At 33.0% G+C, this 25,304-nt stretch overlaps 1 protein-coding gene across 2 annotated transcripts in view; it reads left to right on the forward strand.

Annotated features, from left to right (window-relative positions):
* MICU3 (mitochondrial calcium uptake family member 3) overlaps positions 1 to 25,304 on the forward strand; it is an 81,670-nt gene that overhangs the window by 32,658 nt on the left and 23,708 nt on the right. Inside the window, exons 3-8 of one of the 2 annotated variants that reach the window (XM_032468658.1) lie at positions 2,358 to 2,389; positions 7,498 to 7,576; positions 11,032 to 11,079; positions 14,145 to 14,227; positions 15,030 to 15,101; positions 18,278 to 18,316. In XM_032468658.1, coding sequence (XP_032324549.1) covers positions 2,358 to 2,389; positions 7,498 to 7,576; positions 11,032 to 11,079; positions 14,145 to 14,227; positions 15,030 to 15,101; positions 18,278 to 18,316 — 353 coding nt within the window. The remainder of the gene's footprint in view (positions 1 to 2,357; positions 2,390 to 7,497; positions 7,577 to 11,031; positions 11,080 to 14,144; positions 14,228 to 15,029; positions 15,102 to 18,277; positions 18,317 to 25,304) is intronic. The other variant, XM_032468659.1, reaches the window with a different exon arrangement.

The raw sequence follows: 25,304 nt of genomic DNA on the forward strand, positions 1-25,304 counted from the left end.
GAAAAAAACTGATTTCCATTATAAAAAATTAACAAAAGATATTTAACAACTACAAATTAACATTACTGAATTTCTAACCAGCACTTGTAAGACATAATTAAGAATCATCACTAAAGATCAAGATATTTATAAAAACTTTTTTTAAAGTGTAAGGTTTTAAAAAGAAATACCTGCCTTAAAATAGGAAATATGCTTCGTAGACTGAATATTAAATCATATACATATCAAAACATATTGAAGTTAGACAGACATGTTTAGACCTTGGCATTCAATTATTCATTTAAAAATAATAAGCCTCATGAGGTTTTTTTTAAGGATTGAATGATATCAATTGTGTTTAGTATAATACCTGACATGCAGTAAGCACTTAATAAATGTTGCTAGCTGTCATTGTCATCATCATCATTATCACTAGAGTTCATAGCTATTATTTTTTTTTAAATCTTTAACATAATTTTATGGAATCAACAGGAATAATGGTATGTTATGTAAACATTTGCGTAATAATTATAGTTCAAATAAATGTTAATTGGGATATCTAATTGTTGACTGCAACTTTGTGTAAATCAAGAAAATTTCTTATTTTACCCACTTAAGTAGAACCTAAGGGGAGAATTTCTTTCTAGAACTAAAATAAGTAATTATTTTCATGTAGCTTCAAGTATTATTTTAAGTTTTTAAAAATGTATTGTTAAAAACTTTAGACATATATAAAAGTATTAAAAATATAATGAACATCAACCTATAGCTTAAGAAATAATTTATGTCCCAAAGAATGAAGTCTCTCTTCACCTAAGTTATGTTTATATATGCAGTAATTTCATATGAAATAAAGAATTTAGAAAATCAGAAAATCCTTTGAAGAACAATCTTAATGGCTCTTTAGTCTTTATTAAAAAAAAAGCCGATCATACTGAACATGGTGACATGTCCGGCAGAATGAATATGTCTTTTGTGAATAACTGACCCTGGAAATCTCATAAACCCTACAAAACTCAAGAGTGTGTCTAACTTCCCCTTTTGATAAATAGCTCCTGAACGTTGCATAAGATCATATGAGTGTACTTTTGTACCATTTATTTTTCTTCTTTTCTTACTGCTATATTTCAAAAGCAACAGAATAATAAATATTATATACATTGTTGTGTTCATTATGGAAAGGAAGATGTCTATGAAACGAATGCATACAATATTATGATTAAGGTTAACTGCTGAATTCTACCTTATAGACCTGTGTTTTTAATCCCTTGATTACACATTTGCATATGAACTATCTTGGGTTCAAGAAAGAATGTTGTTGCTACACAGAGAAGAAAACTATCTTCATAAAAATCAGTTTGCTTAATTTTATAACATATTTATTCCCTTTTGATCTTAAAATGACTTATTATACTGCTTAAAAAAGAGAAGTTATTTAGCAAAAACTGCCTATCTTATAATCTTGAATTTGATATTATTTACATTAACTATGATTAATTATACAGAAATAGCCACATTGCCATGTAGAAAAATTATTGGTTGTCATTATTGTAATGTAGCTGAAATAGTTCACCAGTTCCTAACACAGCTGTATTGTAGGACTGAATCACATACAAACCTGGAGATAATTCTCTGGCAGGCATTCGATATTCACAGTGTTCAAACCTGACCAAAGAAAGCAGCAATACTGACTATGCATTTATTCCAATACTGTAAAATTTATAGTGTTTGAGGTCTTCAAGCATGTGAGGAGGAATCAGAAAAAGAAAGTTATCTCAGGTATTTTATTCAACTATAACCTTCTTAGGGAAAAAGAATGGAAAACAGGCCAAGAGTCTCTCTGTCACATAACCTGTTCTCTTTGTCTCTTTTTCTCTTTGCCCGTATCCTTCCCCTTTCCCCTAGAGAGACCTGACCTTTGAGTTATAATCAGAGATACTAATATCTCTAATTAGTATAGCTAATACAGCAGAGATCATGGGTAACACCTTAAAATTATAATTTCTCTATGTCAATATTTTATATTCCAACATATTTAATGAATATCATTATTTGTGTTTTAAGCCCAATTGGATATTGAACATAGAGTAAGTTAACTTACTTTATAAATCCAGAAATCCCCAAAGTAAGATAATGATTATGGAAAATATGTTTTCTATTCCACTGATATTATTTATTATAAGTGGTTTATAGTACATGAAACACATACATAACATAATATATAACATACATAGATCCAGATCTTGAGGTTTAAAAAAATTTTGCCTTTTAGATACAAAATTCAGTGTTATGAATTGTGATTATAAATGGTTACTGAATTTTGATATATGTTACATGAAATATTTAGTATCTAATTTTTTTATGTTTGTTTATTATAGTTGCTAAAACATGGAAGTCACTTTCCAAGCAGGTAAGTTAAAGCTCTTAGTATACATATGCACACTATATGTGCACACTACTTTTATATTTATTTATTTAATTTATTTATGTGATATATACATGTATATAATTTTTTCTGCACATTAAATCACACATGAAAGTGCATTTTTTTACCTCCCAGATGGTCAGTCAGAAAATGAAAAGGTGAACAGTTTCAAGGGTTGGTGGAGGTGTGAATCAGTGGTGACTCTCATGTGCAAGTATAAATTGGTTGACCCACTTTGGAAAACAGTTTGGCTGTATCTACTAAAATTAAAGATACATGTGCCCTATACCTAGCAGTTCTACTCCTGGGTTTAAATTCTACAACAGTGCATGTAGATGTACCTGATAAAGTTAAATTTGACTATGCCCTGTGATCCAGTAATTTCACACCAGTGTGTATACATAGAGAAACTCTTTCATATATGCAAGAGAGGTTCACAGGAATGTCTATTGATTGTTCCAATGGCCAAAAAAACTGCAACACAGTATCAAGTAAATACAGTGAATACTATACAACCGTGAAAATGAATTATAGTAATGCTTTAATTAGATGAATCTCAGAAACATAGTGACAAAGTAAGCAGTTCACAAAAATGTAAGATATAATTCCATTTATATAAAGCCTAAAGCTGGGGCAATTTTATATAAATTCCTTTTGCATTTTTATATGTATGATAAACTTCAATATAAAATGATGAAACAGTATTATAGCATAGCAATATAGGGACCGTCCTTAACCAGTTAAAAGGAGAATCCTCCAAAGGCCTACAGCAAACATCATGTTTACTTGTGAAACTTTGGAGAAATTCTCTTTAAAATTAGGTGTAATGCAGATATGTCTGCTATTACAACTACTGCTCACTGTTCTACTATAGTATGGACTGATGTAGTGCATTAATTTGCTAGGGCTGCCATAACAAGAACCACAGACTGGGAGCTTAACACCAGAAAGTTATTTTCTTACAGTTCTGGAGGCTGGGAAGTCCAATATCAAGGTGCTGGCAGGGTTGGTTTCTTCTGAGATCTCTGTCCTTAGCTTGTAGATGTCTGTCTTCTCCATCCATCATCTTCTCTTGTCTTTACTCTGTGCACGTCTGTGTCCTAATCTCTTCTTAAAAGGACACCAGTCATATTGAATTAGGACCACCATAATGACCTCATTTAATAACCTTAATTATCTCTTTAAAGGCCCTGTCTCCAAATACAGTCTGAGAGTTATGACTTCAATGTGAATTTGAGGCAAACACAGTTCGGCCTATAACACATAATACGACAAGGGAAAAAAGAGTTTCTAAGGATTGGAACAGTATCAAATAATATGATTGAGAGAAAAATGTAAAAATACATAGATTTCAAATTTATTCAAATTTAAAAATTTAGCAGGGTTGCTGCTAGATGTAAGATCAGTGAGCCAAAGTTAATGTTTCTGTACCAGCAATAGCAATTAGAAACTGTACTATCAAATAAGCTACCTTTCACAATAGCAACAAAAACTATTAGACACTTTGTGTGTTTAACAGAAGATTTGTAAGATATTATATTTTTAAGATATGAGTAAATGTCAATCAATAGAGAAATTACTAAACAGTTGTGAAATAAGCGTATCAACGGCAAATGCAGTAATACAGAGCCAAAATGAATAAATACATTTAAGTGTACCAGAGTGTATCAACAGGAATAGACCTAGAAAACATAAGGTTGAGCAAAACAGCATATTGCAGTATAATATGAACAGACTGTTCTGAAAGTGCAAAGACCTTTCAGGAGTCCATGAGGTCAAACTGTTTTGTTACTAATACTGAGAGATACTTGTTTTATTATACCCTCATTCTCACAAGTGCATGGTGGAGTCTCCCAGAGGCTGCGTAGTGAGCGATGATACCATCACTCTGAGAGCTCGTAGGATATATGCTTGTGTATTTTTGTATTTTAAAAATTTATCATTTCTATCTCCACATGCATTAAATATTGATAGAGATAACTCACATAAACAATATTTCTGTTGGGTCCATAATAATTTTTAAGAGTATAAAGAGTTACATTTCAGAACTGCTGACATAGACAACTGCTGTGTAGCCATTAAAATAAAAATGAAGAGTATTTGGAAGAAAAATATGCCCACGATATATTAAATACAAAGAGTAAGTTACAAAACAGTATGTAGAAAATGATTTAATATTTATAACAACAACAACAAAAATACTATATAAATATGCCTAGGTATAGAATTAGACTAAAAAGATATTAAATAAAACTTTTCATTGTGGTTAATCCCTGGATTACCATCAGTTTTTATTGTCTGCACTTACTAATTTTCCTATAATATTTAAACTATACAATAAGACAAAATTGTACTCATTTAAGAAAATTGTATAAATCCTTTAAAAGGCAATTCTTATTCTAAGTAAATGAATTCAATCCAGCAAATATTTGTTTAGTACCTGCTTGTAATACTGCAATATAATTCTGACACTAACCACCTAGAATTAGTGTCAGACCCACAGATTTAAGGGCCAGTCCCCAACAAGAATGCCCCCATGCCAGCTGCAATTCAAGGGTCCCCAGGTCACCCACACTTCTGACCACCTGCCTACAAATCCAGACACAACTCCCCTCAAGTTTGATAATTTGTTAGACTGACTCATAGAACTCAGGAATGTTCTACACTTAGAATTTCAGTTTATAATTATTATAAGGGAACAAATCAAGGCCAGCCAAATGAAGAGACACAGGACAAGGTCTAGGCGGGTTCCAAACACAACTTCTGTACCCTCTCCCCATGGGATCAGAGTATGTCACCCTCCTGGCACATCACTGTGTTCACTAACCTGAAAGCTCCACTGAGCTTGGTGTCCAGAGTTTTTACTAGGGGTTCCAATATATAGGTACAGTGGACTGAATCACTGGCTACATCACTGAATTCAATCTTCATTCCCTCTCCACTCCTCTCCCCAGAGGTCAGGCTAGCTCAAAACCCCAACCCTCTAATCACATGGTTGTTCTTTTTGAAGGTCAACCCCCGCCTGAGTCATCTCTTTAGCCTAAACTTGGGTGTGATCCAGGCATATAGAGTCTTCCTCCCAGGAACCAGGGACGAAGGCCAGTCACATTCTTTATCATATGACACTGCTACATATAAGAGACTGAGCTAGGCACCGGGAGTGGGGAGATTGCAGCCTGAGTGGAAATACAGATTTGAATAAAATTTAGAAGTCCCTTAAGTTAACACAAGACAAGGGAGATCAGTGTGTCAATTGAAGGATCTAGACCTGAAGAAACTAAATTATTATGAAAATAAACTGCTTAGAGTCAGTGAGGATATGGCCAGTCATTTACTAGTGTGTGACCTCAGGTGAGTTGTTTATCTTCTTTAAGACTCAATAAAATATGCATAATGAGGTGTTTTGTTTTGTTTTGTTTGTACTAGCCCACTGCCAGGCATATAGAGGGCACTCAATAAAAAGTAGCTATGATTTTTTGGTCTCTAGCTGAGTTTAAGTAGAAGAGATGGAATTGAATACATGGAAACAGTTAAAATGGAGAAAGGGAAGTTAATATTTATATAATAGAGATGTTATAAATTAAAGTTTATGAACTGTACTCAAAATGATTTTTTAATCTCTTACTCTACCAAAAATGTTTGAGTTTACTGTCATTTAAACAGTAAATAACCCAGCTTCTCATCATTAATCACACCTGAATTCTTACCTCTGCACCATTGCTACCCTACGGTCAAATACTACTGAGTGCCTGGTGGCATCTGTTACCTGCAGTGCAGAAATTACACGGTGGAGGAAATGAAAGCAAGGATTCACAGATGGGCTTCAGGGAGTCTGTAAATCCCCTAAAAATACCTCTCCTGCCTTTGGTATCCCAGGGATTCCTTCTTTATCTGCTAACTCAGCTCTGTAATGAAAAAGGTGGTTTATAAATGTCATAGAGCTTTTTTAGGTACAACTACATTGGGAAGCGTTTGTCTAAAGTAATGTTCAAACTTGACAGTACATAAAAATCACCTGGAGATCTTGTTAAAAATACCCATTCTGGTTCAGTAGGTCTGGGATGGGATCCGAGATTCTGCATTTCCAACAAGCTCCCAGGTGATGAGGCCTGGGCTATTATAGGGGAACCATACTTTGAATAGCAAGAATCAGATCTGGAAAAGAAGTGGTTTCAAGTGTTTTTTTCAGTATGTTCTTAGCAGACTAATTTTTTAAAATTTCAAATTATGTCAAGTTGTCTCACCAAATCCTTTAATAATTTTTTCCACTGTTAACCTGATTATAATTTTCACTTAGTTATTTTTAACGTAGTATGTACAATAAATTCAAAATCATTTTAGTATCTGAGCAATGAGTTAAATGTTTAAATTTTCCAAAATAGTTCCCCTCAGCTTGATTTAAAAAACAAAAGAAAAGCTGAATAATAAGCAGTTGAAGTTTGTGTTCTTTACTGAATATTTAAGTTAAAATTAGAAAAATAAATTGCAACAGTAGCCATAATAACTCAGTACCCTATCCTTTCACTTCCTCTGGTGTCATCATTCTTTGAGTCACTATTAAAATACTCTTCATTCCTTCCCAATATAATCCTGCATCCATTTACTTCATCTACCACAAAACCCCTAAATCCAAGAGGGCTACAGAAAACAGACAGTGTGTGAAGCCTAGTGGTCTTATCCTACCTACATTAGGAAGTCTGCCGTTTCCAGTGGCTTCCATGGAACCATCCTTTTCTAACTGGCTCCAGAGCTTGAACTCACTGTTTATCTTAATTAGATTACTTTATTTGTATACATATATAAATATATCTTACATATATTTATCCAGTTATTAAATTTGTCTGAAATTTTTGGTAGCTCTAATTGAATTTAATATCACATCTTTATCACTCATCTGTACATTTAGACTCTGGGCAAATACTGGGTTTTGTGGTTGAATGAACCACAGATACAGAATAGGATATAAATATAGCCATGTCTCAGGTCTTCTAAGTGGAGAATTTTTTTGCATAGGCATTTAAATATTTTTGGTCTATTTTATAAGTAAATGGTTTACCTATTAATAATCAGTATTATGATACCTTATGTCATAGGAATTGAATCAAATGCTCTCAGAAACACCACCAGTTTGGAAAGGATCATCAAAGCTATTTCGAAACCTTAAAGAAAGAGGTAAGTTAACTTTAGTATTTATGCATTTTAATATTGACACTATATTATTTATACTACTTATACATACATATTTTCCTCATACTTAAATATTTTTATAATTACATATGTGTGTGTATGCATAGAGAAGAAAAACACCAAAATATTAATAGTGGTTGTTTCTCAGTAGTGGGATTAAGAGTTGTTTTCAGTTTTACTTTTTATATATATTATACATATCTTCCAAAATTTTTTACAAAAATCCTCTTTTTTAACCATATTGAGAAGTGTAGGTTATATTTACCCACAGGGAGCATTTTTCAAAATACTGATCTCCAAATGTCTGTTTTTCTTCTTTCCATTTACTTCCAGGGAATTTCAGATTTTCCTAAATTTAATCAATATGAAAAACTTCCTGGATATATCTTTTGCCTGCTCAGTTTGAACACGTTTCTTTTAAAAACAACACTCACTGCAAAATCCACCTGTTTCAACTTAGTGTATTGTCCACATCTATATATCTAAGTTAACTTGTTAACTCATACATGTCCTTGCCATCAACTTAGCTTTTACTGCAATTTTCTTTTACAGTGCCCTTTGTGTACTAATTAATAAAATCTCTTTAATCCTAAAAAGGAATGTTTCTTAGAAATAGATTTTTATATTAAAGTAAAAGAATATACAAAATAAAAATATAAAGCAATTATATAAACTTACCTTTCTCTTTTTCATCAATTTTAACTGATATTGGTTTGAAAATAATATATTTACTCTAACATGAAAATAAGTACTTTAAAGGAGTAGTTATAATTTGTGTATTTTTATCAAAGTAGAATTAGAAATTCAAATTGCTTCCACCTGGTTATCATGAACTCTGAAAGGTGGAGGCATCTTTAATTGTAGGCTTTTCATAACTAGTGTTGTTAAATATTTACGAAATCTGGGCCATGGTATCTTTAGAGCTCTTAGAGATTTTTTTTCTGGAAATTATCTTAAAGATTGCCATTCAAATCTTAGGCTGCAGTGATAGGATCAGGAAAATTCAAAGCTGCAGAAGGATTAGGTAAATTGGTGAGCTTAAAAAATATTTCCTTAATACCTCTCATGAGAAGATACAAATTGGATTGAATATAATCTAAAAAAAATAAGTGTATAGAAGAAGAAAATTCTTTTTAGTTAGGGGAAGGTTAAATCTAGAAGCCATGGATTTAGGCAAGTCCTAATCCTACTTAAATTATATGCATATTTGCATTTTTTTTCAGGGATTATGGTCTATTCCGAGCTATCCAGAAGAACTATCTGCAATGATGGAAATATTCATATGGTAGCCACTAGCCAAATGTGGCTGTTAAGCACCTGAGATGGGGCTACTGTATCTGAGGAGCTAAACTTAATTTTATTTACCTTTAATTATTTTAAATTTCAATAGCCACATGTGGCCAATGGCTACCCTGTAGAACAGTGCAGATCTATGTCATAGTGATGAGATTTTCAAGGTAATCCATGTACCCAAGAAGTTTTAGAACCATTAGTTTAGGTGAAATAGAGAGTCACAGAGAGCCTTGCCTTTTTTATAAAGAGATTAGAGGAATTTTAAAGCTAAGTTTTTAGAGCTATTGAAGATTAATTTACAGATGAATTTTATCTGCTTAAAATATAACCCAGCAAGAAAATGTTATGCAGTTTTACAAAAACTTAATTGGTTTGCAGCATTTATAAGAACGTGTATTACATAGATTTAGTTACAACAGTCAACTGTAATGCATCATGATATAGGAACTACATAGTGTAATGCTTCCAAGGAACTTCCCTTAGAAATTTTTAAAATTGAATTTTCAAAATAAATCTGGTTGGCATCTTTCTTATTCTCTTTTTCTAAAGATCACAGCATTCCTATAGGCTTAGTAGCATTTAATATTATTTTATTTTTTGACCCTGAGTGGCCTTAAATCAAATTGAAAGGTTAGTCTAATATTTTTCCATTTTTGTAATTAAAAGCATTAGGAATCTACAGTTCATGTTCAGTAATATTTTCTCTTCTCCTTGACCATCTTTATTAAATTATACTATGAGTTTTTCCACTTTGTTTTTCTTCCCTGTGGATTACGCCACCTCAAAAACCATTTAACGCTTCAGACAAGTGCCTACCATGATAATCATGATCAGAACTCTCACTGTTAAAGTAATCATTTTCTGAGGGGAATCTTGAGTTGATTATCCAGTAAAAGATGTACAGCAGTTACTAAGCTTCTTTATACTAACCAGCATCTCTGTGTGTACCACCAAGTCAGTTAGAACAACAGTAAGTGAGATGGGATTGTGGAGAGAGCCCATTTCCAGATTTTTTTTTTTTTTTTTGAGGTATCCCTATGGAATCTAGGTATTGTATCTTTATATGCATTGACCATTCCAGAATCTTTCTCCCATAACATTCATGGCAGCCAACCAGAACTATGTCTATAGGTCACAATGTTCTAGTATAAACAAAGGAAGGGAATGCTTTCAGGGCCTCCTGGCTCAGTCCCTTCATGTCTTCTGACAAACTGCCTGACAGTGGCTCCTCTTCTCTTTGTTTTGTAACAAAGAGGGTAGCCTCAAAGGACATCAGGTGAAATGGAGTTTTAAACTACACAATCTGATTATTTAAGCATTTTTTATACCCTTTTACAAACATAAGGACAGTCTGGTATCTGGATTAGTGTTATTGGCTTATACCTGATTTTAATTTTCTCAGGATCCACTTGGAAAGTCAGTTAAGCCATTAATTCTAGTTTGAGTGTTAACAGTCCAAAAGCAAAAATTTGAGTAACAGAATGTGTATTTTTACCTACTCCAAACAAACTCCTTTTAAAGTTTGTAATTATGAGATTACAGAGAACTCAGGATGCAATATATATAAAATATAAGCTACTTAATTAAAATGAAACTTCTGAGATTACATTTAATAGAAGCGTTAAGCTAATCAAGAATAATAAAAAGTCATAACTTGAGAGCAGAAAAATGGTAGCTATAGAGTTGTGTTTTTTAAATGCAATACAAAGTCTAATTTCTAAGCAAGAATATCTAAATGTTTTATTCATTACTGAGAAGTAATTAAGCATTTTACAGTGTTAACCATTTCCAATCTTTTTATTTTATGTTAGAGTCATACCTTGAAAACTAGCAACAAGTTTAGGAGTTATAGCTGTATCTAAACATTATTAATAATTTTGGTTTTTTGCCAGCATATCTGGAAGCATTAATGCAAATTTTGTATGCACAGAGGCATGTGAAACAAAGTAAAATTAATTTGTTGCTTATTTTGCTATGATTTGATAGTAACAGCTTAGTCTCATGTAAAACAATATTTAGCATCTTTAAAACTGTAGGTTCTTTATTAATATTACTTCCTGCTGTTACAAGAGTAATATTTTACTTGATAAATATGAAGAGAAAGTACTATTTTATATATAGCATAACTAATACTATTTTTCTTCTAGGTGTGATTTCTTACACAGAATATCTTTTTCTTTTATGTATTTTAACAAGTAAGTGTACTTATTATACTAGTCTATTTCTGGATGCAGTTTTCTTTTTCAAGCCTAATCTTGGAAAATAAATCTTTCTTAGATTCTCTTACTCTTGAAAATCAGTTTAGGTCTATCCATACTTTTTTGCAAAATTCATGTCTAAATGCCAGCAGAAAATGTGAAGCATAGCACTGTCAAGTGTCAAAACCATAAATATTACTGTGGCTTATGGCGTAGCAATAAAATGCTCATAAACTGTGACTTTAATATATATCAGTCCTTGTGGTTTAGTCCACAGGGGAGCCTAAAGTTCAGGACGTTGTAATGATTTGTAAATTTCCTGCTACACTCATTTTAAATCCCATTTTCCTCAAGACTAGGGTGAAAGCATGAGTCTTTTAACTTGTGAGTCTATCAGAAGCCCCATCATGTATCCTGAAACAGCTTTATTATTCTCTTCCTCTCATATACAGCAGTTCTCATGAAATATATGAAGGGTTTACTAAGGTGTTCAGTTAAACTTCCTTGCATTTAATGGAGGAACTTACGTGCTGCAGTTCACCATACTCCAGCCACCTCACATTTCTATTCCTTGAATTCTCACCTCAGGAATTTGTACTTTCTGCTCCCTCTACCGTCAGTGCTTTTCCTCAAGATGCTCATGATATTAAAAATCATCCAGGTTTCCATTGAAACGTGAGGGCTTAGAGAAGCCTTACTTGACCATCCTCCCTAAAATAGCTCCCTCTTCCATCTCTCCCTTTTTATCCCTTTACAGTGTTTTATTTAATTTGAGGGGGAGGCAATTAGATTTTATTTATTTATTTATTTATTTAACAGAGGTACTGGGAATCAAACCCAGGACCTGGTGCATGCTAAGCACACACTCTACCACTGAGCTATACCCTCCCCACAACAGTGTTTTATTTTCTTCATAGTAGTTAAACTATTTGAAAGTATTAGGTTATTGGTTAACATGTTTTTGTCTGTCTCCCCACACTTAAATGCAAGGTCCACGATGGTGAAGATCTTATCTTTTTTGTTTACTTCTGTAACAAGAAGAGTGTCTGGTATGTGGTAGCCTCTCATAAAACAATTGGCTGATGAATGAAGAAAGGAATGAATAAAGGAATATGATTAATGAAATTTCCAACTGTGGGGATTTATGGAGATGCGTGGAAACAGGAACATCAATAAAACTATGTCATTAGAAGCCAGTCTTAAAATTCCAATACTTCTGTGATTACAAAATTCACAGTCACTGTGTTAGTCTGAATTTAGTTACGAATGATATTATGTTGGAATTCTGGTGCAGGAAGTTTGGGCAATGTGCATGTGCATTTCAAAAAGTACTGTCTATTTTTCCCTTGTTTTTTTTTTTTTCCTCCTGGACCCAAAATGATTTAAAGTGTTGCTACTGAAGGAAAGCAAGTATTGTGCAGTTAGTAATAGGGCTACCTGAGGTTGCCCCAGACTGGGAAGTCAGTATGATGATTTGGGCCCAGTCAGTGATGAATGCTGCCATGGAAATTAGAGGAGCGGGTGCCAAGGAGTGTCTCAGAGACCTGTTAAAAAGTTATCTTGTTAGCTAGAACAAGTTTAGATGCAAAGTTAGAAGTTATAGGTACCTAAACCAGCATAGTGATAGGTATGAATAGAACAAAACTGATTAGGAAAGCCACTTGTTGAGCTGGAACAGGGTTGGTTTAAGGGTAGTGGAAAAAACACATATGGTGGGTTTTGCTTCTGACAGATGGCTTAGGCTCTTTGGATGCTGTGAATCTTCATTTGGAGTTCAGGACCCATCTTAGAAACTTCTAGGAGTTTGAACTGAAAACTTACGGGTGTTGTTTAGATTAGAACCAAGAAAAAAGTGAAAAGAGGGCTAGCATGAAGTGGGCTAGATAATCCATGCTATCTGACTATAGTTTTCTCCTCTTTACTTTTTATTAGTTTAACTTGATTCTCCCTTCCCAATAGTGCTTGGAAGGACTTCTTTATATGTGTATTTTCAAGATCTTTATAAAGCTTAAAACTTGGTTATCAGAGATGGTATAACTTTTTATTTCTTTCTCAAGTGAATGATTATGGATGTCTAGATTCCTAAAATACATGCAAAAAAATGAACTTGCATTAAAGGCTGGCTTTTGTTTCTATTATTTTCAGAGACAGCTATTACCAGTTACGATAGTAGTAGGGCTGTGTGCTTTGCTTTTGCTGGGTTCAAGATTTCACAACAGGTAGTGGCAGGTGTATCTGTGGGAGGTCCCTTTTTAAACTTTTTGCCAGTCATCTCAAAAGAGAAGGTCAAATGTTTTGAAAAAGGCATGTACACTGAGCTCCTTTTTGAAGGGCACGTTCAAGTTTTGTTCTGTCCATGTTTTCTTCTTTATGCTTTAGAAGTGAAAAGAGAACAGGGATTGAACCTCAGAAGGTTCATAAAGGTAAAGCAGTTCATAGTGTGTGAAAGTCTATCTTTCTCAGAAAGCCATTGCTGCTCCTCTTTGGGGAGAACTGGGAATTAATTATTTAAGCCCTCTTTATTTTATAGCTCTGTGTTTGAAGCCCCTAGAAGTTTAAGCCCAAATATGCAGTTGCTCATGCTTGATATTTTTTTCCCTTAGGTCATTTCTGTTACAGTTTTCCCAAGATTTTGGACTAGTCCATTGTGTCGTATTTTTATTTTTTCTTCTGCTCTAAGTAGCTAACATATTGAAAATGTTCCAGATGTAATGAGGTGATGTTTTCATTTTAAACAAACTGACAGACCTTGGATAAGAAAGAAATACTTAATTTTGGAAGGAAGGTAGTCAAATTTTACTGTCAGTGCTGCACAGCAGGTATCAAAGTAGATTTAAAGTGTATTATTAATGCTGTTACTAAGAGTGCTAATATATGAAGCAGAAATATATATACTATTATGTAGCTTTTATTATATTTCACTAATGAGAACATATTGCTTTTAATTGCTTGGTTAAAATATTTCTGTACAGAATATGAATAATTGTTTACAACTAATATAGATTTTGTACTTTAAAAACATTTTTCCATTTCACAAATACTTTTCCTGATTTTTCCGGCAGAACCACACGCAGGTTTTAGAATAGCTTTCAACATGTTTGACACTGACGGCAATGAGATGGTGGATAAAAAGGAGTTTTTGGTGGTATGTATGTTATAGGCTGCATTTTTTAATAATTAAATGTTGCTTAGTTTTAAAGATGAATAATACCATGTATTATAATAGCTAACATTTATTGAGAAGTTACTATGTGACAGGCAATGTGCTGAGTAATTACTTGTAATATTTACTCTGCAAAACATTCTTCTTATAAGACCTATTGATTATACCTTAGTAGAACTGGAGAAGAAAATAATGCTATAAGGTAAGCGATTATCTTCAAGTTCCTAATATGGAAAACAAAGCTTAAATAATTAGAGAAACTTGCTCAAGGGGTTATACATGCAGAGTCCATGTTTCTACCATAATGCTCAGTTACCTGAAAGAGACCTTAGAGGTCATCTGGTCCATCTTCGTTTCATCTGTGAGCAAATTCGTGCCTAGTGAGGTTGGGTGACCCGTCCACCAACATAAAATTAGTGTCTGACAGAAGATGGGCTCAGACCCAGAGCCCCTAACTTCTGGTCCCATGTTCTTTATACCACAGGACGCTTCATCTCTTTTTACGTGTGTGCCACAGGCTCCACGTCTTTGTGTCTTAGAGATAAAGTAAAACTATAATTTCGTATGTTTAACGTTAACTATGGGTTGCCAGTCCCAACGGATGCATTTTCTTTTCCTCACGGAAAAAAATTGGTGTCAGAAAATATATTTATAATAGTTTTAATGTTTTTGGTGGATGAAGCTAACTATTTTCTTTGTTTTTAGATTATACCTAATATGGGCGTTAGGTAGGTACTCAGGAACTCTTGTTGGATATTTGACCTTTGATTGGTTTTCTTTTCAGCTTCAGGAGATATTCAGGAAAAAAAATGAAAAGAGAGAAACTAAGGGAGATGAAGAAAAGCGTGCAATGCTGGTAAGAATAATTTATAGTAGTTTCAGGTGGGTTTTCTAGGTAAGAAGTATTTTATTCATGCTGAGAAACAGTAATTAAAGACTGTAACTTTGGAGCTATCTCTTGAAAACTTTCTAGATTTCTTATGTAGAAAAATTGCTTCAGTATTTATATGCTTTGATATCAATATTTATATCAAGTATTGATATTAAATATCTGTATCCATAATCATATTCATTAAATCATTTTCATCCATGTTGTTGTTATCCATGAGATTTGAAGGGTATATCACATAAGAGATTAATACAGATCATTATGCATGTGAAAATTTAAAGGTGAATTGCAAAGATTTAATTATAAATGTTAGTAAATTTAGTGATACTATAACAATATGAACGTTGGCACAAAAACAAGGAAATAACATGTTTTTTTGCATTCGTAGAAATATATATTATAGATTCTTCATCTGGGAAGAGTAATGTTTTCATCTTATTCTGAAGGTAGAGCAACATTTCCCTCCATTTTCCTATTAGTTTCCTTTCTGCTTGTCTCAAGTATTTCAGCCTGACAACATCCAGGTTCACATAATAAAAATAACAAACAGGTACTGAGACCTCACTGTTGGACACTATACTAGGTGCTTTGCATGCATTTTCTCATTTAATCTACCCAACAGTTCCCTTATTATCTGTAATTATAGATGAGAAAACTGATAGTTGGAAAGGTTTAGGACCTTGTCCAAAATTCCATAGCTATTTAATGGTGAAGCTAAGATTTGAATCCATGGCTGGCCAGCTCCCACACCTGCACTTTTACCCACTATAGCATATTTCTTCCTCTAGTATTTAGATAGCAGAAACATGGTGAATTTTGTTGGCATGTGAATAACTGCTTCATTTGCAAATTAGTGGTGTGAAATAGCTTAATTGGTCTACCAGGAATTCAAATAATTAACTTCAAAGAGTTGCAACATTTTTATTATTCTCATTGTTATAAATAAGACTATTAGGTTTTTTTTTTAAAACATGGGTTATCTGTAGCAGATGGGTGTCATATTTAGTCCCAGTAGATTTATGGAGTATGTATTTATATTTCTATTAATAAAAGCAGATTATCAGGATTATGAATACATATTACTTCTTAGGATATTTGACTATGATATATTTATCAGTATTTGTTGATCCACCCCCAATAGACTAATTATGGAAGACTCTTAATAAAAGACAATCTCTGTAGATAATATACTGAAGGAGTAAACAATTATTTTAATTGTGATCGATTAACCATAATTGACTGGATAGACAAATTGTTAATAAAATATCATTTAGGAGGTTAGATTATCTTAAAGAATCTTCTGGTATACCTCACTGATAAAAGCAGATAGTATTTCAGTGGAAATAAATTTAACTGTTTGTTTATTTATACTGATTCCAGAAAGGATTTATGGGTCTTCCAGTACAAATACAATGTTATTCTAATCATTAACATTTACTAAAATACTGAAGTCGAGTAACAAAGTAAGAGGAAAGGGAATAATAACAGCAGACAACCCACGTTGAGAAAAGCTGCAGTGTCAGCACAAAACCTGGCTCTGAGTTTCATTGCAGCCCAGGTAAAGTAAATTTAATACTGATGATTTAATGCAAATAAGTTCATAACAGTGATACAGTAATAAAACTTCATTAACCTGGATTACTCAGGGAAAGTCTGTCCAAACTATGATATCTAAATTATATCAGCATACCCTGAATTGTATTATTTTATATGCATACATGTAAATCAGTGAAGCATTCTCTAGCAAATATCTGGGGAAGTAGACTTGTTTTAACTATAAATAACTTATAAGAAGTATATAACTTATTTATATGTAAAGGAATGCTTACTAAATTCATTGATCTCCACAGGTACTTCAGACATATTTATCTTACATGGTTTAATTAGTGCTGCTAAAATCTCATTTATAGAATTTAACTACCATAACTATTTCTTAAGACAATTCAGAAATAATCTTTAGTACAGCCTCTGAACTAAACAACACCCTAGGACAATACAGCGCTCTACAAATTATCGTTACTATGTTTAACAATAATGCTAATCAGCGGTAACTTATTCTTAATAATTGTCATGTTTTAAACAATGCACGTGTGAACTGATGAGATTTTTGAGTTTTGAAGCAGTTAGAGTTTAGCTTATAGTGAAAATATATGGATTACATTAGAGAGACAGTGCAGCACAGGCTCAGGAATCAGATTTTCAGGGTTTGAACATTAGCTCTGCTGTCCATCACCTGGGTGACCTTGAGCAGGTTCCTTAAGTTCCTTTGTCCTCAGTTTCTTCATTTGTACCATAATAGGAGTAATGAGCACATGTGATTGTTTTGGGGGTTAAATGACCTAAAACATAGAGCCACTTAACAGTATATGAGCTATAATAAATACTCAAAAAGATCGGCAAATTGTGAAACGTAAAATTCTCTTTTAATTAGTAGAAACACACAGCTACTTTAAACTGAATATTCACATACCCAAATCAAAATTAAATCAAGACTAAATTTAAAATCCTTACATACCAAAATTAAAGTAACTATGCTTCAGAAGGAAAGAGGGAAATGAGCATATTTCTCAGGATACTTTCTATGTGCTAAGCTCTGTGCTATATCCATCATAAGTAGCACTCTCACTTAGTCCTCGTTACATTTCTCTCAGGTAAGTATCATGCCTTTGTATAGCAGAGAAAGCCATCTGAGAGAGAGAGGTTCATTCGCTGCCTGAAGTCGGGGCACTCACCGGAGCAGGACAGGATTCCACCGTAGGTCTCATGCCATTTCCACTGCCATGCTGCTGCATCCAGACCTTCCCCTTGTCCCACATGCAGTTGCTGAAGCATGTCTAAATAAAGCTGCATACTCTGGAGGAACATGTTTTACTCAAAGCAGTAGTTCTAACAAAATTACAATGAAGGTGGTTGAAATGAGCACAAGTTCATTTAATGTTTAATCATGTGAGATTTTAAAAACTTTGCTACTCATCTTTAACATTTATCCCCCTTGTACTGTGTGTGTGCTCTATATAGAATATAGCATAATGATTTGCCCTTCCTAATTGATTATTTTGTCGTCTTTTTCTTTTTTTCTTTTGCTATACTTGGGTTCATTCTGAAATGTGACACTTCATTTGGCCCTTTGTGCTCTATGTCAGCGTCTTCAACTTTATGGATACCATTCTCCTACTAATAGTGTATGTACAAGACTTTAAATGTTCTTTATGTAAATAGCCCTCACCTGTTATACTTGATAATGTTATTTATATAAAGCCATATCTGCTATTGAGAATGTTTAGGACTTTACTAAGTATAATAAAGTACAACCAAGCCAAAAATTTTTATTTCCTTCCTAGATTAATGAGAAGACTAAAACTGACAGAGCAATTGTCTATCTTTAGCTTTAGATTAAAGTAAGGGAAAGGTGAGTGAACAACAACCAAAAACCCTGGTAGAATAATTGAAATTTTATATTTTTCAGTGGTATTTGAAGAGTTAAATACAATTTATGGAGCAGATTCTCAGGCTATGCTCCTGCAGAACACAGGTATTTTAAGAACTAGATCTGTCCATCTGATATACAGTCTTTTCTTAATTCTAATAAGGAGGATATTAATGGATAGACTTTTCTAAGTTTTCAGTACTTCTCCCAGATGTTTTTAAAACCTTTGACGCCTGCCTGCTGCCTATGGTCTGTACAAAAGTCTGGTATAAGATGACATTTGATATGTTTAATATATCACTGTATCGTGTTGTTTCTCAAAAAGGATTGTAATCTTCAGACTCTTCTTTTCCTGAAAAAGTTGGGAGTTCTTGTAAATAATGTTCCAAATGTACTCTTCTTACACGCCACTGTCTCCTCTTTCCTTTCCCCTGGGAAGTGAGAGCTTGGTGGTTAGCCTAGCTACTAAACAACTACGGACAGGCCATGGCCCCTTTTGAGTATAAACATGCCCAGTGCATTTAATTTCCCCAGGGATCCTTAAGCCACTTAGAAGGATCCCTCAAATTACACAAATGCTCCCCAAGAGAAGCTCTTAGATTCAGGGTGGCCGACTCAGTACTGCCCTGCTGCGAGTGTTCCAGACGTAGTGTCCAACTCGGGGCCTGCTGCCACCTGAATAGCGTATTTCATCAAAAGTCCGAACTATAAAAACTCATGTGTTCTAGATTTAAACATATACTTCAAGCTGATTCAGCATAAAATAAACCTACAATATCTCGTCGAAGTCACAAGGAATGGTCCTAGGGTGGGTTGGAAAACAAGCCAAGTCCCATGGGAACCTTATGACTAATTGTTTTGATCCCTTACAAGATACTTTAAATTTTTTTCTATAGAATTCATTACTGTTTTCCATGAAATAAACTCCACCATTTTCTTAAAAATTTTAAAAGATTTCTTCTATTAATTATTTCAAAAATATATAAGAATGTGCAAGATGAAAATCCCACAGATTGTAAATGCCATATGCCATGTGAAACTTAATAAATGTTAGTAATAATTATGAGTTTGTTTTTCTGATTTGTCATTGCATGAGCCATTTTTCCAACTGTGGCAATTAATATTTTTCCTTCACACTCATCAATAATTTTCACATAGATGATTATATAGTCTTTTAAAAATGCACTTCAGAGTAATACTGTTCAAAGAAGATAGGTACTAATACAGCTCTAGTTTAAGTGACATACACAAATTGCAGTCATTCACACTGAGAATATTGAGAAGTGGATTCAAATTACATATTTCATTTATATTATGCTTACTTAATAGGAAAGTATTTACATTTTATTGTGGTAATGTATATTTTATTTCACTGAAGGCATCTTTTTTCCATCTACGAATATAAAATACAGATTTTAAAGTAATGTAACTTGTTGTCATTTTTGTCCATAGTCTTAAATGGATTACATGATTTTTCAACTCCCTTAGGAGTTTAGTTGGTTATATAAACTGACTTTTTTTCCTATAATAGGAAAATTTTGGGTCAGAAAGGAATGATTATTTTCAAAAACTTCAAAGCAAACAAGAAAAATGTATTTAAAATTAGAAAAAAATTCAGACAGCCTGAACATTTCTATGAAATATTGATGTATGTATTGTACAAATATATTAGTATAATGCTATATTATACTAATGCACTTATCTGCTAGTGTCCAGAATTACAGATCAACTGGAGGGATGAAGTACCTAATCTGAGTATAGTGCGTGGAGCTGAATATAACCTAAGATTCTACCTTTAGGAAGAAGTTCCTTCAGAAAAGGTGGGGCCTTCTGGATTTATCTGTAAAGAGAGGATCTGTGGCCTCTATAGTAACCTGTTACAAAATTTAATCCCTCCTGTAGCAGCTTCTGCCTGTGTTCTGTCAGCTTATTTCCTGCTGCAGTGTAAGGTTGAGCAGACTCCTTCGTATCCTTGAAGGTGGTTACCTTATAGCCTTTTCTATGCCAAACAACCCTGATTCTTTTCCTATTTCTCATATAGTCAACTCTTGATTATCTTACTACAGTAATAAAAAGAGATATGAAATATTCAAAAGAATAAATAATACAAAAGTGAAACATGTTTGACTTTGACATGCTTTATATTTTATAAGTTTTTTAAAGATTATCTTTATTATGCTAATTTCATTGTAGTCCAGAAACATACCAGTTTTCATGCATTTTTTGGACATGTGTTAAACTTGTTTTATGGACTAAAACAATGTCAGTATTCATAAACGATCTGTTTTTGAAAAGAATGTGTATTCTTCAGTTTGAGGTACAGGGTTATAATATATACATATGACCAAACACATTAATTATGTGTTTTAAATCTCTATCCTTACTAATGTTTTTCTCTGCTTGATCTGTCAAATAGTGTGTTGAATTGCACATTACAATGATAGACTTATTACTTTCTACCTATAATTTTTATTTTTTATTTTATATATTTTGAAGCATTGTTATTACCTTTATAAGAATATCAATTACTTAAATCATCTTAATGAATTAAATCTTCAATTGTGTACTATTCTTAGATCTCTAGAAATGTTTTTGTGTTAAAATCTATTTTAGTTGTCAAAATTAATATACCACCTCTATTTTATTAATATTATTTTCTATTTTATGTTTTTTATTGTCTTTTTTTCTCTAGTGATGAAGAAACTTTCCCTGATTTTTAAATATGTATTTTAGTTCAGAAATTTACTGCCAATAAAATTTAAATGGAAAATAAAATAAAAAACAATAAAAGTTTAACCACCAAATAGATAAGGAAATAAAGCATTTCCTTTGCCATGCCCTAAGATGCCCCTTCATGTCTCTGATCATAATCCCTCCTTTTCCTCCAAAAGATAACCATGATCATTACTTTTATGTCAAACAGTTCTTTGCTTTGCTTCGTGGTTTTACCACCTACTTAATGTATCCTAAACAATATAGTTTTGCCCATTTTTGTACTTCATACAAATGGGATCATATTATATGAGTTTTTCTCCATCTTGCTTCTTTGACTCAACATAATGATGGCCAGCTTCACCTGCATTATTGTATCTGGCCCTAGTTCATTCACTTTTATTGCTATAAACAGTAGTTCTCAAATGTTTTGGTCTCAGGACCCCTTTACATTGTTGAAAATTATTGAGGATCCAAAAGAGCTTTTGTTTATGTGGGCTTTGTCTGTCTATATTTACCATATTAGAAATTAAAACTGAGAAAATTTAAAATATGTATTAATCCATTTTAAAACAATAAAAAAACTCACATTACCATAAGCACTTTTTATGAAAAATAACTTCAAAAATGTAATGAGGAAAGTGGTATTTTATATTCTTTGCAAATCTCTTCAATGTCTGACAATAGAAGACAGCTGGTTTCTCATAGATGCTTCTGTACTCAGCCTGTTGGCAGTATGTTATTTTGGCAACAAATACTATCAGTTGTTTCCTTTGAAGTGACAGGCTCACTTGATTCATTTTCCAAAAAAATGTCTGCCAAATACCAAAGGCCAGATCACCATAGTTTATCAATTGTTCTTTCAAGTAAAAATGATGTTTCAAAAATAAATTAATTAAAAAAATAAAAGTAAATAAATAAAAATGATGTTTCATGAAAGAAGTAGCTAATTTACCTTGCAGCACAAACCATCACACAACTTTTTTTCTCAGGACAACACAGCACTTCATGAGGCAGAGCGCTTTATGCCGCCTTCCCTTTACACCGAGTTTTAAAAAGATGTATGCTCAAAGATCTAGTGAACAAAAGTATAAGTTTTATTCTTCAGCAAGTACATTCTTAAGTGAAACTTTTTTTTAATGTGAGTTTCTGGAACTGAAGGATGTAGCAGCTTCTGAGGAAGGTAATGACTTTGGTCTCTGGGGCCGCTGCTGTCACTGGACTTGTTTTGCTGCGATGTGCTGTTGTATTACACGTACGACTAATGTACATGTATATTTTGTATGTTGTACAACTGCTCCAGCAATTTTATCCACCATTGCTTTTGCACCAGTACATTTGTCAACATAGTACAAAAGGCAAATAATGTCTTTTAAGATGCTTTAAGAAATACCTATTTTCTATTTTGGCCAATTTTTTCAGTTATTCCTCCAAGAGAAGGTTGGCACTGTTTTCTAGCCTGTCTTTAATGAAAGCCTGGTGTATCATTTTCGACCTCTCTCTTTCCTTATACTTTAGGTGTGTCTTTTTTAAAAGTATATTTTGTGTATTTTATCAGTTCTTTTTTATCTGGATTGATAATATGTGCTTTTTAATTGGAAAAATTCAGTCAACTTACGTTACTGTGATTAATTTATTTGGATTTATTTTAGCCATTTGATATACTGTTTTTTCCCCCTTTCTCACCTTCTTTTGCATCAACTGAAGTTCATTTTTCCTCTTGTTATTTTACTCTGTGTTAGTTTAGAAGACACACGCCATATTTCTATTCTTTGTGTAGTTATTCTTGAAATTTTAATAAGTATACTTAAAATAATAAAGTCTTAGATTAGGCCATATCTTTATTCTCTTTAAAATAAAGTTTTAAAGTGCTTTAATATCATTCATTCCCCTCCTGATATGGGTACTTGAAACTGCACAATGTTTGCCCTTGTCTTTTTTGAATTCCACAAGTTAGACTTCTAAAATATGTACCATCTGGGTTTGTTTGGAATTACTTACGTATTTGCTGTTCTTTACTCCTTAAATCCCTCTTCAATCTCACCCTTTCCTAAATCTCATAATCTTATATTCACAAAGTATATCCTCAAGTGATGATCTTCTGGTAAATTTTTTTTAAAAACCCACTCTCTGAAAAATTTTTGCCCTTATTTTTTCCAGATTTATTGATATATAATTGACATATAACATTGTATTGGTTTAAGGTACACAACATAATCATATATGTATATATCATAGAATAATTTCCACAATAAGTTTAGTTGACATCCATCACCTCACATAGTTATAATTTTTTTCTTGTGATGAAAATGTTAAGATCTATTGTCTTAACAACTTCCAATATGCAATACAGTACAGTATTGCTAACTGTAGTCACCATGCTGTACATCCCCAAGACTTATTTATCTTATAACTGGAAGTTTGTACCTTCTCACCACCTTCACCCATTTCTCTACCACCACCACCACCACCACCACCACCTGCCTCTGGCAGCCACCAATCTCTTCTGTTTCTATGGGTTTTTTTTAAATTGAGATGTAATAGGTGTATAACATAGTTTCAGGTGTGTAATATAATGATTCAATATACGTATATATGCCCTTATTTTGAAAGCTAATTTTACTAGATATATTATTATAGGTTGACATTTATTCTCAGCAAATTATATCATCCTAGTCTTCTGGCTTCTCTAGTTGAAATTGGACAGTCAGCTGTGAGTCTTAATTATTTTTCTTTTGTAGGTAATCTGATTTCTCTCTGGGTGCTATAAGATTCTGTCTGCCTTTGATGTTCTACAATTTTATTACAGCGTATCTTTTTGCTTTTATCTATGGTGAAATGTATTGGGCTTCTCAAATATGAGGGTTGTTTGCTTTCATTATTTCTTGACTATTCACTGGCAATATCTCTGAATATTGCCTCTTTCCCATTTTCTCTAATATTGCTTTCTGGAGCTTCCATAGATATTCATGCTCTATTTTATGTCTCTTAACTTCTCTTTAGTAATTTGCCATTTTTTTTTAACTTTTCACACTGCATTCTGTATAATTTACTCATATTACCTTTCAGTTCACTAGCCATGTACAATGTGATATTAAATTTCATTGGTTCATTTTTCACTTCTAGAAGTTTGATTTGGTTCTGTTTCTGATCAGCCTAATAATTTTTGGTAGTCTGTTTTTCCTGAAAAATCTTGTCAGATACAGCTTCATATTCTTTAAACTTATTAAACTTATTTTGTGTTCCATATCTAATAATTTCAATATCTGAGGTTGCAGCTCAGATTCTGCTGTTAGTTGTTTCTGCTGGTTCCTACTTACGGTGGCTTCTGTCCTTTTAAGTTTAGTAGATTCATATTATGAGCATGTATTTGCTTGAATGTGTCTGCGGGGATTCTTTAAGGGCTGGGTCTTTCCTGGGAAGATTTGTGTGTATGTGTATGTTTCTGTGACACTTGGGGGGGGGGGCTGCAATCCCATGTAACTTTTAATTACAAGTCTTAGATTATGGTTTTTCAGGCCACAGTTGTTATAGTGGCACAGATTATAAAGATACAGTTTTCTTTTGTTTGTTTATATTTTTCTGTGTGTGTTTTTAAATATCACTAATAACCAAGATGGTTTACTGCCTGCTTCTATGGCCTACTGTTTTGGAGTTTTTTCCCTAGTTTGCCTAATCTCTGAGTATATATAACCTTCCTCAGACCCTAACTTTATGTAGGGTATTTGCCTGTCTGGACATGGACAATTATTCTGCTTACCACAATGATATATTCCCATCTTTCGGGGAATAGAAGTCTTTTGCCCCAACTTCCTTTTTCTTCCTTTCTTCCATCTTTCCTTTCTCCTTTATTTCCTTTTCTTTTTTCTTTCCTTCTTAGTTTGTTTGAGCTGCTATAATAAAAATACCATAAAGTGGGTGGCTTATACAGAACAACATTGTTCATAGTTCTGGGAGCTGGAAAGTCCAGGAGCACCTAGCCAGCAGATTCAGTAGGGTGGCTGGTGGGGGCTCACTTCCTGGTTCATGGA

Source organism: Camelus ferus, chromosome 26 (assembly GCF_009834535.1).
Source record: "Camelus ferus isolate YT-003-E chromosome 26, BCGSAC_Cfer_1.0, whole genome shotgun sequence".
Lineage (NCBI taxonomy): Eukaryota > Metazoa > Chordata > Mammalia > Artiodactyla > Camelidae > Camelus > Camelus ferus.